Below are 13,755 nucleotides of genomic sequence, written 5' to 3' on the forward strand. Positions count from 1 at the left end.
GTGGGAGCAAGTTTAGGAGCATTAGAGAATCTATTTAGGAATTTATGATTTCAAAGAGCTCTAAGGACCTCATACAGAAAGAAAAAAAACCCAGTGAAGCTGGAAATGGAGGTGACTCTGAACACAGGCTGGAACCAGACACAAAGCTCTGGAAGCCAAGACTCATGGCAAGACTGCTAGAGGAGCAAGCACGGAGACACCGGAGGAGGAGGCCTCAGGGAATCACGGAGAGTTGTTACACACAAGTGATGAGAACGGAAAAAGAACAGATGTGATCAGGGAGATGGAAATGGGCCTGGAATAATTCTGTCCCCAAAGGTTACAGGAAGAGAGAAAGTGGAAAAGGTTAACGACGTCATTTGCTTCAGAAAGGATACTGTAACCCTGAATTTGCTGAATCAAGGCCCCCATTTCTCTACCTATATGTGGCTCAACAGTTACAATGAAGAGAGAAGAGGTAGTAGAGGCAAGAACCACAGATAAGTCTTCCAGAAGTCTGGCCCTGCATTCCTAACACCTCCGACATATCTGGGTCCAAATGGTCTGACTGTCCAGCCGGGCCCCATGCTTGGCTTTCACTTCACTGGAGCTACTCAAGCTCCCCTTCCAGTCTCACATTCAGATTCCAAATTCAAATTCCCATATGCCCAACTGTAGATGAACTCATCCCTGGCCACGGGCCCAGGTTTCCAACTGCCTCTTGATCATTTCCATCTGGGTGTGAACAGTCCCCTCAAACTCAGAACGCTGAATCTGAGCTCATTCTCTCTCAGTACCTGCACTACTCCTCCTGCTGCTGCATCTCATGACCCAGGTAGTAACTCAGGCCCCTCCTGGACGCTCCCTTAGCCCTCCTTTCCACGTGCAAATCCACCATCGGGCCCCGACAATTTTACCTGCTTAATGTGTTTTTAAAAGCAGACTTCTGCTCTGCATTTCTGGATCACTGCACTCAACAGAAGAAAGCATCCTAACTGAGCTCCCTGCCTCCAATCTCTTCCCTGACATAACCCCCCAATGTGTTCTATCTAAAATACATACCTGACCATATCACTCATCTCTTTAAAATCTTTCAGTAGCTTCCCATTGGCATTATAAAAATGACAGACTTGAGCATACTATAAAATATTATGTCCAATGACATCTATTCCTTAATTCTATCTTCGATTTCACCTTCCCCCACCTCCTGTTCCAGAAATGTCCAAAAACACAGCTGTTTCTTAGCTATCTGCTCAAGCTAGACCCAACGTTTAACATCTCTACATGCTAATCTTCTCACGCAACCTATTCCCCATCATTCTGAGCCTGGATCTTGTTCACCTGTTAACAGTCAGCTGGGAAACCCCCTAACATTCTCTTCACCCCTAGTTTATAAGTACTCCCTGCAGGGGTTCCCATAAATACCTGTGAATATTACTGGATTTGTCTCTTAAACTGTAACCTCTTTGAGGAATTCATTCTATTCAGCTTTCTTTTATCACTGCCCAGCACAGTGGTTGGCACATAGTAGGCCCTAAGAAACGTTTCTAGAAGAAGTAAATAATTGAAAAGTAAATAAATAAAAATATTCAGGTATGAGATTGAAAAAGATCCTCTTCTATTTCAGCCTTCACTTCAGACTAAAACAAATGCCTACGGCCAATGGCAAACATTTGCTCAACTTATTTTCATATTCGAGTCATTTATATGACATACGGCAGCCCATATGTCAAAGCTATGGCCAGCGTGGGATTTGTGATCTGTGTACCAGATCCTAAAATTGCCCCAAAAGGCCGGAGAATCTATCAGAGTGGATCTGTCTAGGAAATTCTTTCACAGGTTTAGTTACAGGAAGTATAAAGAATTCCTCAAGACAGGAACTTTACCTAGAACCAGACTGAGGTCTAAGCCACAGACACAGTTTGCTGGCACTGCATACTTATTTAAGAGATGAAATAAGGTTATGAATACCTTCAAAAAATTTTTTTTAGAATGTGCGCTCTCCAAGGGGAGAGGCAGGGTTTTAACATCTTTGTATCTTCACAAGGCCTAACAGTGGGCCTAGCACATAAACGTCTGCCGAATAAATATATGTAAAAGTTAGCATGGTCCTAACAAAAATACCCGATACCAATGATGGCCCTCCCCTAGCATCCTAAAACTTAGAAATGGATTACAAAAGAAGTGTTTTTTTCTTCACCTCTCCTTTTCAAAACATCCCAGGCCTTTTCTCTCCATAATTATGCTCCAGAGTCTCAACAGTTTTTAATTCCTAACACATATCAGGTTATAATTTAACTAGAGCAGTGGTTATAACACGACTTTAGAATAAAACTGCAAATTAAAATATTCAAAGGGGTACCATATGTAGTTTTTAATGGATTTCAATGAAATCAAAACATAAAGACGCATCTCTGACAAGGGCTACTGAAAGATTATGACCTTGGTCTCCTCGACTAGACCAGAAAAGTGTGAAATTTATAAAGGGCACTTGTCCAAGACTCAGAAGACTCCTGACTTACAACGTCCCTGAGCTCAGTGCAAGTCTGGAAGGTCGACACTGTCAGTCAACAGGATCTAGCTCCACACCTAGTCCCAAACCCAGGCCTCTAAACTGGTCCCCAAATCCTGTCTTTCTGTGCCTCATGTGGAACTAAAATGTTTTTTGTCTAGTGATCTTTCTGAAAGCAGAGCATGAGGACTGTAATTACAGTTCCGTGGTATCAGAGGGTTGACAATACAGCTACCAGTCCCTTGAATGATAATGCGAATAACAATGTGCTATTGACAGAAGGGTTTCAAATGCACCGACTTGGATACCCCAAGTTACATTTATTATCCAACAGAATATGCTAGTATTGTAAATGTAGAGAAAACTGATTTTTCTGTGGTAGTCTTAGGTGTTTATATTACTGTTAAAGAAAAATAATTTTTAAATGTTAATAAAAATGAAAGAAATGGAAACTGCTTAATCCTCCTAAAAATGTATCCTTGCTACATGCTGAGATCATCTGTGAGGAAAATAAGAACATATTCCAAGAACAACTTTAATTGCACATTTAATTTTTAAAATTACACTGTGGCTTAATTAGAATTTATTCTCCTTTGAGACATTGCTCTCCTCTTTAACATTACTTTGGCTGCCTTACGACTAGAAGGGTCTTCCTCCGCAGCTCATACCAAGATAGTTTTCCCCCATTTGACAATTAATCCAGGTATCTGTTTAACTTAAAAACCACACTATCCTTTTGGGTTCTTGTTCTTCTTTTAGCTCTAGTTATAGAAAAATTACTTTTATATAGGATGTAACTGGTTTCCTGATAGACAGACCTAACTTAAAATGTGTTGTTTTTAGTGTATACACTTCCCTATACTAAAAATATCTAACTTCACTAAATGTCATGTAGACAATCTTAATAATTATTTTAAGGTATTGGCAATTTCTACCAAAATAATGGCCTTTACGCCGCAGCCTCTCCTCGGCCCCTACCACATACACTGTCCTTGGACATGTAATCAAGCGGGACCAGGAAACTTAATTAAGACAGACTTGTTCTTGTGGAAAAGAGTAAACACAAACAAAGAGGCCCAGGACTGGCAACGCACATCCAAAGGAAGGGAGCCACCCCCAGGAGGCCGTGCCTCCTCAGGGATGCCCACCCAGAACAGGACCTCTCCCTGGAGCCTCAGGTGACACTGAGTAAACTCTTCAGCCCAGGAGAGAAGCGGCACCCTCGTCCTCCCGACCTCCCTGCGCTTCACCTCCCTCCCCCCTCATCCCACACTTCCCAGCCCCTTCTCTCTGCCTCGGCCTTAACCTGCCACATTTCACCCTAGGCTATGACTTCTTCCAGCCAGACTCGGCCAATATCAGGCAATTCCCAACATTAAGCCCACTGGCCCATTCTCCTTGTTAACAGCACAATAGTGATTTCTGATTCTGTCACTAACAGCTGCAGCTGAATTTTGGAGGGCAGTTGTTTAACTGGCAATACTTTGTTGACTTTCTAGCGATGGCAGCAATCACTGCTACTGACCTGCTAAAAGGAGACACAGAACTGATTTATGAAATGAAACTTTCAAACTCAAAATTATTGGTCATATGGAACAGGAGTAAAGTACTTCAAAAATGACCGCCCCTCACATTAAGATTTTAAAATATGCTTTAAACTTAAGATAGAGAGACTCTCTCTGCCATTGTGGGTATGCTGAGACCTTTGCAATTATTCGGGTCTGACATCAAGCCTTCTGAAGGAGCAGGTAGACTTTTTGAGAACGGTGCTAGGCAGTAACTGCAGTTCATGTCTCTAAGAATCATGGGGACACTCAACAGGAACTCCAGTCCTGATCCTCAAACCTAAAATGGGACAGTGACATCCCTTCTTCCTTTCCACCTATTCGTGCTTGAACAAACCCTTACTGAGTACTTACTTTGAGTCATGCACTCCTGTAGGTGCTGGGGAGATAGCAATGAATGAAAGAGAGAAAAACATCTGCCTCCATGGAACTTACTTCCAATGGAGGAGAAAGACAATGAACAAAATAAATAAGTATAAAGACAAACACGTGGCCAGGGCAATATTGGTTTTTCTTTAGGGAGGAGGGCGTGGTGGGATGCAAGCCGTAACAGCAATGTCAAACCAGTTAAACAACAGTGGAAGATACAACCTCATTAGAAAGAGAAATGAATGGACTGGGAACTGCCTCTAGAAAGAGAAGTACGTTTCCATCCTTTGTTCCCCTTGGAAAGGGGAATGATCACAAAAGTGAGGGGGAGTGGATGGCTGTCAGTAAGACTACCGAAGGGCTGGATCGCTCACTTTTCTCTCTCTCTGTCTCTCCCTCTCTCTTTCTCTTACCTTGGTCTCTTCTAATTGCCTTTGCAGATTTTTAGGGTCCACAGCGATGGGTTCAGACAAGTGTTTGCTCGCCGCAACCTCACAGGCCTGGAGCCCAGAAAGAAGTCCACAGGAAGCATCTTCATAGTGTTGATATTTATCCACCAGGTCTTTAAGATTATTCCCAAGGACATTGCACTAAAAAATAATAAAAATAAAAAATCAGAAGAGATTAAGGGTGGGGGATTAAGATCCCACTGTGTATGTGTTAAAAACCTTAGGACCTATGAGTTAGGCAACTTGGACAACACCAGAGTTCAACCAAAGTTAGTGAAAAAGATAGGAATAAGATATTTTCCTTCATGTGAAGAACTATCTTCAAAAAGTAACCATAAAAATGAAGAGATAGTCCTAGATTTATACCAGTTCAAAAAAACATGTTTACAAGGGCTGGTCTTACTGCAGAATGAAGCATTCAGATATCAATCACCAGAGGAGGCTGGGACACATTCCGAGTTTTATACACCATGTGCATAGAGCTATGTATTAGATGGGAAAGTTTTCAAAGTGCTTAATAAATCACTTCTATGTCACCCCAGACTGAAGCTGCACAAGGAGGGCAACTAATCTAGATCAGAATGGAGCAAAGGCCGATAACCAAGGATGCTCTTCAAACCATTTGTGCGACTAGGTTAGTCTGTTCAGCTTATACTGTAAAGAGGGAAATGTTTTCTTAGTTTGTGGGTTTTGTTTTGTTTTTTAAACAAAACTCTTTTGCTTGTCCAAAAGGAGAAGCTGAAACAGCCTGTTAGCCATGAAGTATTAAAATAACGCACTGATCGACTACAGCTGCAAAACAAACAAGCGTAGTATTAGTGAAGGGAAAATTATCTAACATGAAAGTTCAGTCCCAAGCCTGAGAGGCGGCCAATCAGCAAGCCACACTTTGGGTCTGGAACCAAAACATAAACGCCGCCTGGTGGTCAGATCGGATGTTCGCGTTTCAGAGTTAAAGCTGCCTGGAAACCACTCACAAAAAAACTAGCTAACTTGAGGCTCCTAACCTTCAAACATGTTTGCTGGAGTAAAGCAGATGAGTAAGAAGGAGGGAATGAGGATGAAACCACTTCATGTCCTTTGCTTCAGTTCTTAGATTTCTCGCTAATTCCAAAACCGAAGTGAAGAGGACAGAGTGAAAAGTATAGTCACAGACTGATCTCCCCTTAAAAATAAAATTACCTTAGAGTAGAGAGACCTGAACCGATCGGTGGCATGATCCAGTTTGCCCTGGACTTCTCTGTAGGTCGCAGAGGTATCGATGTTATCCTGGGCAGCCTTGCTACCACCGCTTCTCCTGCTGCAAGATTTGGCCGCTTCTAACACTCTGTTTCCAGAAATTGTGATGTACCTCAAGTCCCCTTTGTGAGAAATGACATCCTCTGAGAAACTCTTCTGCCGCTTCAGTTTGGTCATCAAGCCTCCAAGGTCGTCTGCGCCTGCTTCCAGGTTTTCCAGTTCCTGTTCCGACTGCTGCAGCCAGTGCTCGAACTCGCCGTAGTCGGCGTCGAACTTCTCTAATTCCTCCTGCAGAGAGCGCATTAGCTTCACCTTCTTCTCCGACTCGGCCAGCGCGGTTTCGTAGTGTGCTTTCAGTTCCTTCATGTTCTTCTGCAGTTTCTCTTTCTCATCAGGAGACAGATGGTGGCCCTGTTTGTCGAGCAAGGCTTGGGCAGCCTGCGTGGCCATGAGGACGGCCTGGTGCTGAGAGACGATCTTCTCGTGTCGGGCCTGCGTGGAAACACATAAGCTGTGAGGTCAGAGCAGCGACAGGGTTACACGGAGGCTGTCGGGAGCCCCCCATCGCCTCAGGACCCACAGACGTAAGTGATCCACAGGCCCGCGACTGGCTTCTCATTAACCTCATCAAGGGGCGCCGCATTTCAGACTAGCAAGCTCTGACCACTCTAATCTTATTTGTATGGAGATTTTCTAATCTTCCCAAGAAAAGTACTCAGTCACAGAGGACAAGTACGGATTTTGAGCAGTTTGGAAAAATGGTGATGAATTTCTCTTCCTTATAAGTTAGTTACGAAGAAGTCAGGAAAGGTTAGTAACTTGACCCAAAGAGTGGAAAACACCAGCAGGTGGATTCAAACATAAAGAGGCCTCACAGGAAAGCCCCTGTTTTTAGCAACTGCATGATGTTTGCCTTCTGATCTTTTTGCTTCTAAGAATATGGGACTCTGAAAGTGCCTTAGAAATTCCTAATGTCCTGGCAGAGTGGAGAGATAGCCCAAGGGCCTGGCCAGGGTTCTGTTTCTAGCACTTTCTAGTGATGCCACAAGTCCTGGGCCACGCGGTTTCTTCCTTCAGGAATTCATTAAATTTTTCATGTTAAGAGATAATTACAATAAGGTTCTGGAATAGCCCCTGGAAACTACAAATACAATAAATACTTCCACTCTTCTTCTGGTTTAATTTGTATTTCCTATAATATAAAAACCTCCCACAGAGCATTCTATTCCAAAGACTCCAAAGACAAAGACATGGAGGAAAACACATAAAACTGCAAAAGTGCCTCAAACCCAGTCATCTGACTACAAAAGCCACATGCTGAAATAAAATGATCAGTTATGTGACACTCTGAAAAAGGTTTTTCAAAAGTTGCCTCAGCTCCTGCCCTAGATGTGTACAATTGGGCAAGCTACTTCACATCTGTTCACGAGTTTGCCCACCTGTGAAATGAGAATCCAGCCTCCGGCCTCAGAGGTAGTGCGTGGGGGAGGTGGGGTGGGGGGGAAGCATTCAGACAGGAAGAACTGAGAAGAGAGCCCGCAGGGCCCGCCATAACTGCTCTATTAATATCAGCTATCATTATTCCTATTAATTCCTTACAAATCTGCCTCACTGAGAAGAATGCCTCATCTAATGATTTCTTTCTCACTGTTTCTGACTTGCGTAGAGTTCCCAAAGTAACTTCTGAGACAGTGGTATACCTGGAGGATGGGACTTTACTCTCAGTGGTCATTAAGGTTTCAAGAGAGAGCTCAGGTGCCCCTCTCTTTACAGACCTTAGAGAATTTAACAATATTACTCTGTTTAGAACAACAAACCTTAACTTTCTGGTACTGCTGGTTCAGATTCTCCTCAGTGGTTCCAACCTGTCCATCAACATCAGTTTCCAACAGGTTACCATTAACTTCATCCTCCTCTCCCATCACCGACGTGCCATCGCCTTCTTGAAAATGGGTCCCATTCTGTTCGATTACCTGTCTCTGTTTTACCCCTGCCCTGTCAGAGTCTGTGTCCACATTGGACAGCCAGTCCAGCAGGTTTTCTATTTTGGTTTTGCTCTCTTCCAGCTGCTTTGCAGCCGCGACCTGGAGAGAGAAAGTTCACAGGAGGTATTCTATATGCGGGTTGAGGCGCTAGTTTCAAGATACTCCAAAAGTAAATATTTAAGATCATTAAAATTACACGGGGGAGACTAAAAACAGACACAGGCTGAAAACTGAATACAGGGAAATTAAACCTTAGAGCCAGAGGCAGTTACTGGGAAGTTCCTACTGTCCTTAAAAACACATTCTGAAATTTTAACTACAACTGATGAGTCCTCATGCATTTCCCAAGTAGAAAATCTGACAATCCTACTTAAATTTTTTTTTAAAAAGTTAAAGGCAATTCTTCAAACTTTCTGTAGCATTTGGTCAATTATATAACTGGAAATGCACAATTCTAGTCTCTGGTACTAAACGTTGCTTACTTGCACCTGATAACACTTAAAAATTCAAGTAACTGTTACACTAATTATCTTCAACAAAGCAATAGTATACCACGTATTTGAATAAGGACCTTTTCAGTTTCTTCTTTGATTGCTGTTGTCACAACTTTATCCAGCTCCTTTTTTGACTGTTCTGCCTTTAGATTAAGCTGTTCACACTTTAACTTGGCTTCGTTAAGTTTTTGCTCAATCAAAGCTTTATCTTCTCGTGACAGCTTTTCGCCATTCTCTCTTAAGAAGTTCTCCGTATTTTTCACTATTTCTGCCAAAGCCTGTGCATTTCCTTGCATATCTTTCTGTAATTCCTTATAACACAAAAGAAAAAAAAAATCTCATATTAAATTATCACCTATTTAATCTTACAGAGTTGTAATTCTATAAGAGGGAGTGAGCAGAGAAGAAGCATTTACTTATAGGTTGAAAAAGCATAGTCAATTTGAGTTGGTTTACTTAAATCACAATATTTAATATAATTTGAAATCTCAAACAGCATTCAAGAAAGGTGTGAGATTTTCATGTTTCACGAAGGGATATGGTTTGTAAAACACTGAAAATAATGAATTTAAGGAGCGTGTGAGTGGCTCAATTGGTTAAGCGGCTGACTCTTGGTTTTGGCTCGAGTCACGATCTCAGGGTCCTGGGATCGAACTCTTTATCAGGCCCCGCACCAGGCTCTGCACTCGGCAGGGGTTCTGCTTGAGGATTTCTCTCCCTCTCCCTCTGCCCCTCCTCCGGCTCTCTCTCTCTCTAAAATAAATAAATAAATCTTAAAAAAAAAGAAAATAATGAATTTAATAATATAATCTATACAAGTTTGCACACACCAGATATTATCATGTTATGTGAGCACATTTATAAGAGCTTTTAAAGACATGATAATATTATTTATTCAGTTCCTAAACATTTATTTTTTAATACATATCTATTACTCAGGATAAAAACAAAGTAGTTCCCCCAGTGAACTAAGATAATTCTTCTAAACCCTCTTAGAGTCTCTAATATGCAACCTTTGCTTCTTTGCCCCAGCTGCTAGGAAGATCAAGATTAAGATCTCTCCTCAGCAGTTACAGCTTTCTTCTGTCTAGATTTCTCTATGGAATTTTTCCTCTTCTCTTCCTCCTTTACTTTGTGTTTTCACTCTCCAAATTATACTGTGTTTGAACTTTCACGTTATTTTCCCATATTTTCAATTTAAGCGTCATCAAATTATTCTAAGTATTTGAATGGAAAGAAATACTACTTACTGAGCCACTGTCATGTGACATTCACTGTGTTAGTTACGTAACTAACACACAGCATTTCCTTAACTCCTACCATCAGTGGGGTATGACCAATGAAGAAACTGAGGCTTGAGGAGATTCTTTATCAGGGTAACAATAACAATGTGGAGTGTCTGGGATTTGAAACAAGAGCTATCCAGTTACAATGAGAATGTTCTTTCTCCAAAAGAAAGCTATCTTTACCTGTCTTTACTGTTTGTTCGTTTGATGAAGAGGGACAAATTGTAGAGAAAGAGTAAAGGAACAGGAAGTTAAGAGAGAGAAAGAACCCAAATGAATGGCTATTTCACCTGATGCAAAGTGAGTGAGCTGGCCTTAAGTGGATGCAAGCTTTAACTCCCCACACAAGGTATTTCCATTAGCAACCTCCTTTCTACAGCCTTCCCTCAATATCTCACCAACACCAGTCAAGAAAATTACTGGCTTTCTTGAAGCTGGACATGTAACTCTTAGTATCAAGTTTAAAGCTCACCTTGGCTCAGAGAAGCTACAATGATTTGGTAATAATAGTAATCAAACTTAGTATCAACATAGACCTGCTGATGCAAAACCAGAGTTTACCTCCTGCTTGGACTGATACTTCTTCAACTCAACTGTGCCATCTCCAATCACAAAGGCTTCTTGGTGACCAATGAGGCGGTTTTCAGTTTGGGTGAGGAGATCACATATTCCTTGGAGTTTCTCTTTGTACTCCTGCTGACGCTCTGCCACAATCTAAAGTGGGGCAAAATCAAAGCATCTCAAATGTGTGGTCATAAACTCACTATTGTGATTCCTCCTTACTAGAACACATTTTGCAAGTTCTGCACATTTTACAAGTTCTAACTGCAAAATTAGAACACATCTTGCAAGCTTTTCTGAGTATGCTGTAAACATGATAGCAGTGGGGTACATATTGAGCAAGGTGACACAGAAAGTAAGAGCATGTCCCGTATACAAAGAAGGAGATCATGTTTGGATGAAACTGCTCAGTAGAATACTGGCCATGCATATGTGTAAGAGATGGAGCTTCTGACCGACAGGAAGAAACATTCCATTTTCTTAAGCTCTCGAAACCTGCGACACACACAATTAATTCTGCAAAAGGATATCAAAACAGAAGTTAGTTGTGATTTGTCTGTTAACATATCTGATATGTGTATATAGGTTATCATGCTAGAGACAATGCCTATGTGCTTTAAGAAATAATAAAAGGAGCACTGCATGCAATGTTTTTACTTAATCACTATGCCTAATTCCATTGCCACCCCTTTGCTCATCATTGTTATTAGATGTAGCACGCTAATATAATTCACTATATTAAGAGATTAATTTAGTAAATCACCACTAATACTTGCACCTCTCGCTTTCCTATTATTTATACTCTAGTTATGCATCTTACAGCCATTGATCATGTTTCCTAGGAGCCTAACACATGCCAGTCAAGTAAAGTACTAAGTGTTTTATATCATTCTTTAATCAACGCTCACCATACAACCAGGTAAGCACTGTTACTATTTCCAATTTACTACTGAGAAAACCGTGGTTGAACAACGGGTCCTAGATCACACATGCCTGAGTGTAGCTGGGATGTAAACCCAGCTAGTCTGGCTCCACAGCCCATGCTCTGCACTGCTGTGCCCTACCACCTCCCAGACGAAAAAGACACCTTATCCTTCTTTATCCATATGTTCATCAATTTATCTAAATTCCTGAGTGCATCCTTATTTCCTACTCCAAGAAAAAAAATCAAGACTCCCACTAGAAAACAGTGGTTTCAAGGAGTCAGAAAAATTAACTACAGCATTCTTGTGGAAAACAGTATTGCCAGATATTCCACCATCTCTACATTATACCCTGTCCACTAACTGCCTTTCCAGAAAATCCTTCCTATTGTACCCCGGGTCTCCACAGTACAGGTTTCACACGGAAGAACTGAAGACAAAGAATTCCAACTCCACAAAGAAAGGCAGACCTTCTGATCATCAAGATCCTGTTCGAGCTGTAACTGGGTCTCTAAGTGTTCCACCTGGGCAGCTACTGATTCCTGTACATCAAGAAAACACTTCTGAGTGGTATTCAGGAGCCTCAGTAGCTGTTTGCTTTGGCTGGGAGCCAGGTCTTGTGCACATTCAGAAATGAAGAACTGCACATCAAGGGCAGTGGCCTCCAGCTGCACTTTGGTGCGTCCAAGGTCTTTCAACACGTTCTGTGAATAAGACCGTACAAGTTATAAAACAGGAGACAAGCCATAATAGAAAGCTTACATTAGCAATATTTTAAAAATATGTTTCTTATATCAGGGACTCAAGGTTTTATTATTTTTTCATGGATTCGTTTAATCAAAAATCTATTCATCACCTAGTAGCAGATGGTAATGAGGAAATTATTTAAATACTATGGTAATTAATATTACATGGAGAGACAATTCTTCTAAGAATATTTTTTTAATTTATTTTATTTATTTTTTAGAGAGAGAGTGCAGGAGGAGGGACAGAGGGAGAAGGAGAGAATCTCAAGCAGACTTCCTGCTGACTGCAGAGCCCAAAGTGGGGCTCAATCTCACAACCCTGAGGTCATGCCCCGAGCCGAAATCAAGACTCGGAGGCTTAACTGACTGAGCCATTCAGGCATCCCTCCTCTAAGAATATTTTAATCTTGCCTGCCATATCACATTTAAAATGTAACTCCAGCAAAAGATAAAAACCCAATTTACATACATTTGGCATGTTAAAGGGGAAAACCAACATTAAAATATTACTTGCTAATATTTACAATATCCATGTAATTGTGGTTGCACATAAACGAGCCAATGGGGAATCGGAAACATGAAATCAGTGAGCTAGAATTTCAGTTCTCTGACTCATAGGCCAGGAGCCTAAACATCATTCATGAGGCAGCTATTCCTGTTAAGAACTATGTTGTATTTTGGGGCGCCTGGGTGGCACAGCGGTTGAGCGTCTGCCTTCGGCTCAGGGCGTGATCCCGGCGATCTGGGATTGAGCCCCACATCAGGCTCCTCCGCTATGAGCCTGCTTCTTCCTCTCCCACTCCCCCTGCTTGTGTTCCCTCTCTCGCTGGCTGTCTCTTTCTCTGTCGAATAAATAAATAAAATCTAAAAAAAAAAAAAAAAAGAACTATGTTGTATTTGTAAGAATAATTTAACTATTATTCTAGTACTTATTAATGTGACTAATACATAAATAAATACAAATCCTAGGATGTCAGTGCTGGTAAGAGAGTGATAAGGCAGTTGGGAAAGCATCGGAAGGACGCCCGTTTGGTTGTGATTATTTTATGGCTGTGTTAACTATGAACAAACATCTCTTAGAGACAAAGAAAGGAAATAATCCTTTTAGATTTAGCTGTCACTTTTTTTTGGTAAACATTTGATTTATTAAATCTGGAAGTTTTTAAATGTACGTAAATTTATCTCCTTTATTTTGATACTTGCCTTGAGAAACTCCAAACGTCTCTTCACGTGTTCAGTATCTTGTACATTCACCATCTCAATATCCTTCACAGATTTGCTCTTCTCTGATATCCAGTGTGAGAACGACTCAAGTTTCTGCAGAAATTCTTCGTGGGAAACTGCTAGCTTAGACTAGAAGATAAAATCATGTGTTCATTTCTGTCACTCCCCAAATTTTGAATTCCTACAAAAAATGGTTCTGTTTCAAGGCCCTAAGAGTCTGAAAAATAAAAGACTTCTTCTCATAACTAAATCTTCAAATAATCCAATTTTCTTCGAAACTCAAATTCTGACTCAGCGTGAAGTGTTTTGATGCCTACCATTTCAGAGTCAATCGCGAGCATGACATGATTCATTCTTTCTGAAGACACACTGCTGAGGGAAGAGAAAGCAGTCTGCAAATTTTGATGGCTTATCCTCAATTCC

General features: G+C 41.2%; 1 protein-coding gene across 3 annotated transcripts in view; it reads right to left on the reverse strand.

The window, feature by feature from the left end:
- The window catches only part of DST (dystonin), a 342,160-nt gene that overhangs the window by 113,649 nt on the left and 214,756 nt on the right, over nucleotides 1–13,755 (reverse strand). For all 3 annotated transcript variants that reach the window (XM_040643592.1, XM_040643591.1, XM_008691755.2), the window contains 5 exons: nucleotides 10,440–10,592; nucleotides 8,670–8,903; nucleotides 7,931–8,197; nucleotides 6,057–6,605; nucleotides 4,839–5,015 (listed from right to left, as the gene is read on the reverse strand). In XM_040643592.1, coding sequence (XP_040499526.1) covers nucleotides 4,839–5,015; nucleotides 6,057–6,605; nucleotides 7,931–8,197; nucleotides 8,670–8,903; nucleotides 10,440–10,592 — 1,380 coding nt within the window. The remainder of the gene's footprint in view (nucleotides 1–4,838; nucleotides 5,016–6,056; nucleotides 6,606–7,930; nucleotides 8,198–8,669; nucleotides 8,904–10,439; nucleotides 10,593–13,755) is intronic.

Source organism: Ursus maritimus, unplaced genomic scaffold, assembly GCF_017311325.1.
Source record: "Ursus maritimus isolate PB19 unplaced genomic scaffold, ASM1731132v1 scaffold_29, whole genome shotgun sequence".
NCBI classification, from domain to species: Eukaryota; Metazoa; Chordata; class Mammalia; order Carnivora; family Ursidae; genus Ursus; species Ursus maritimus.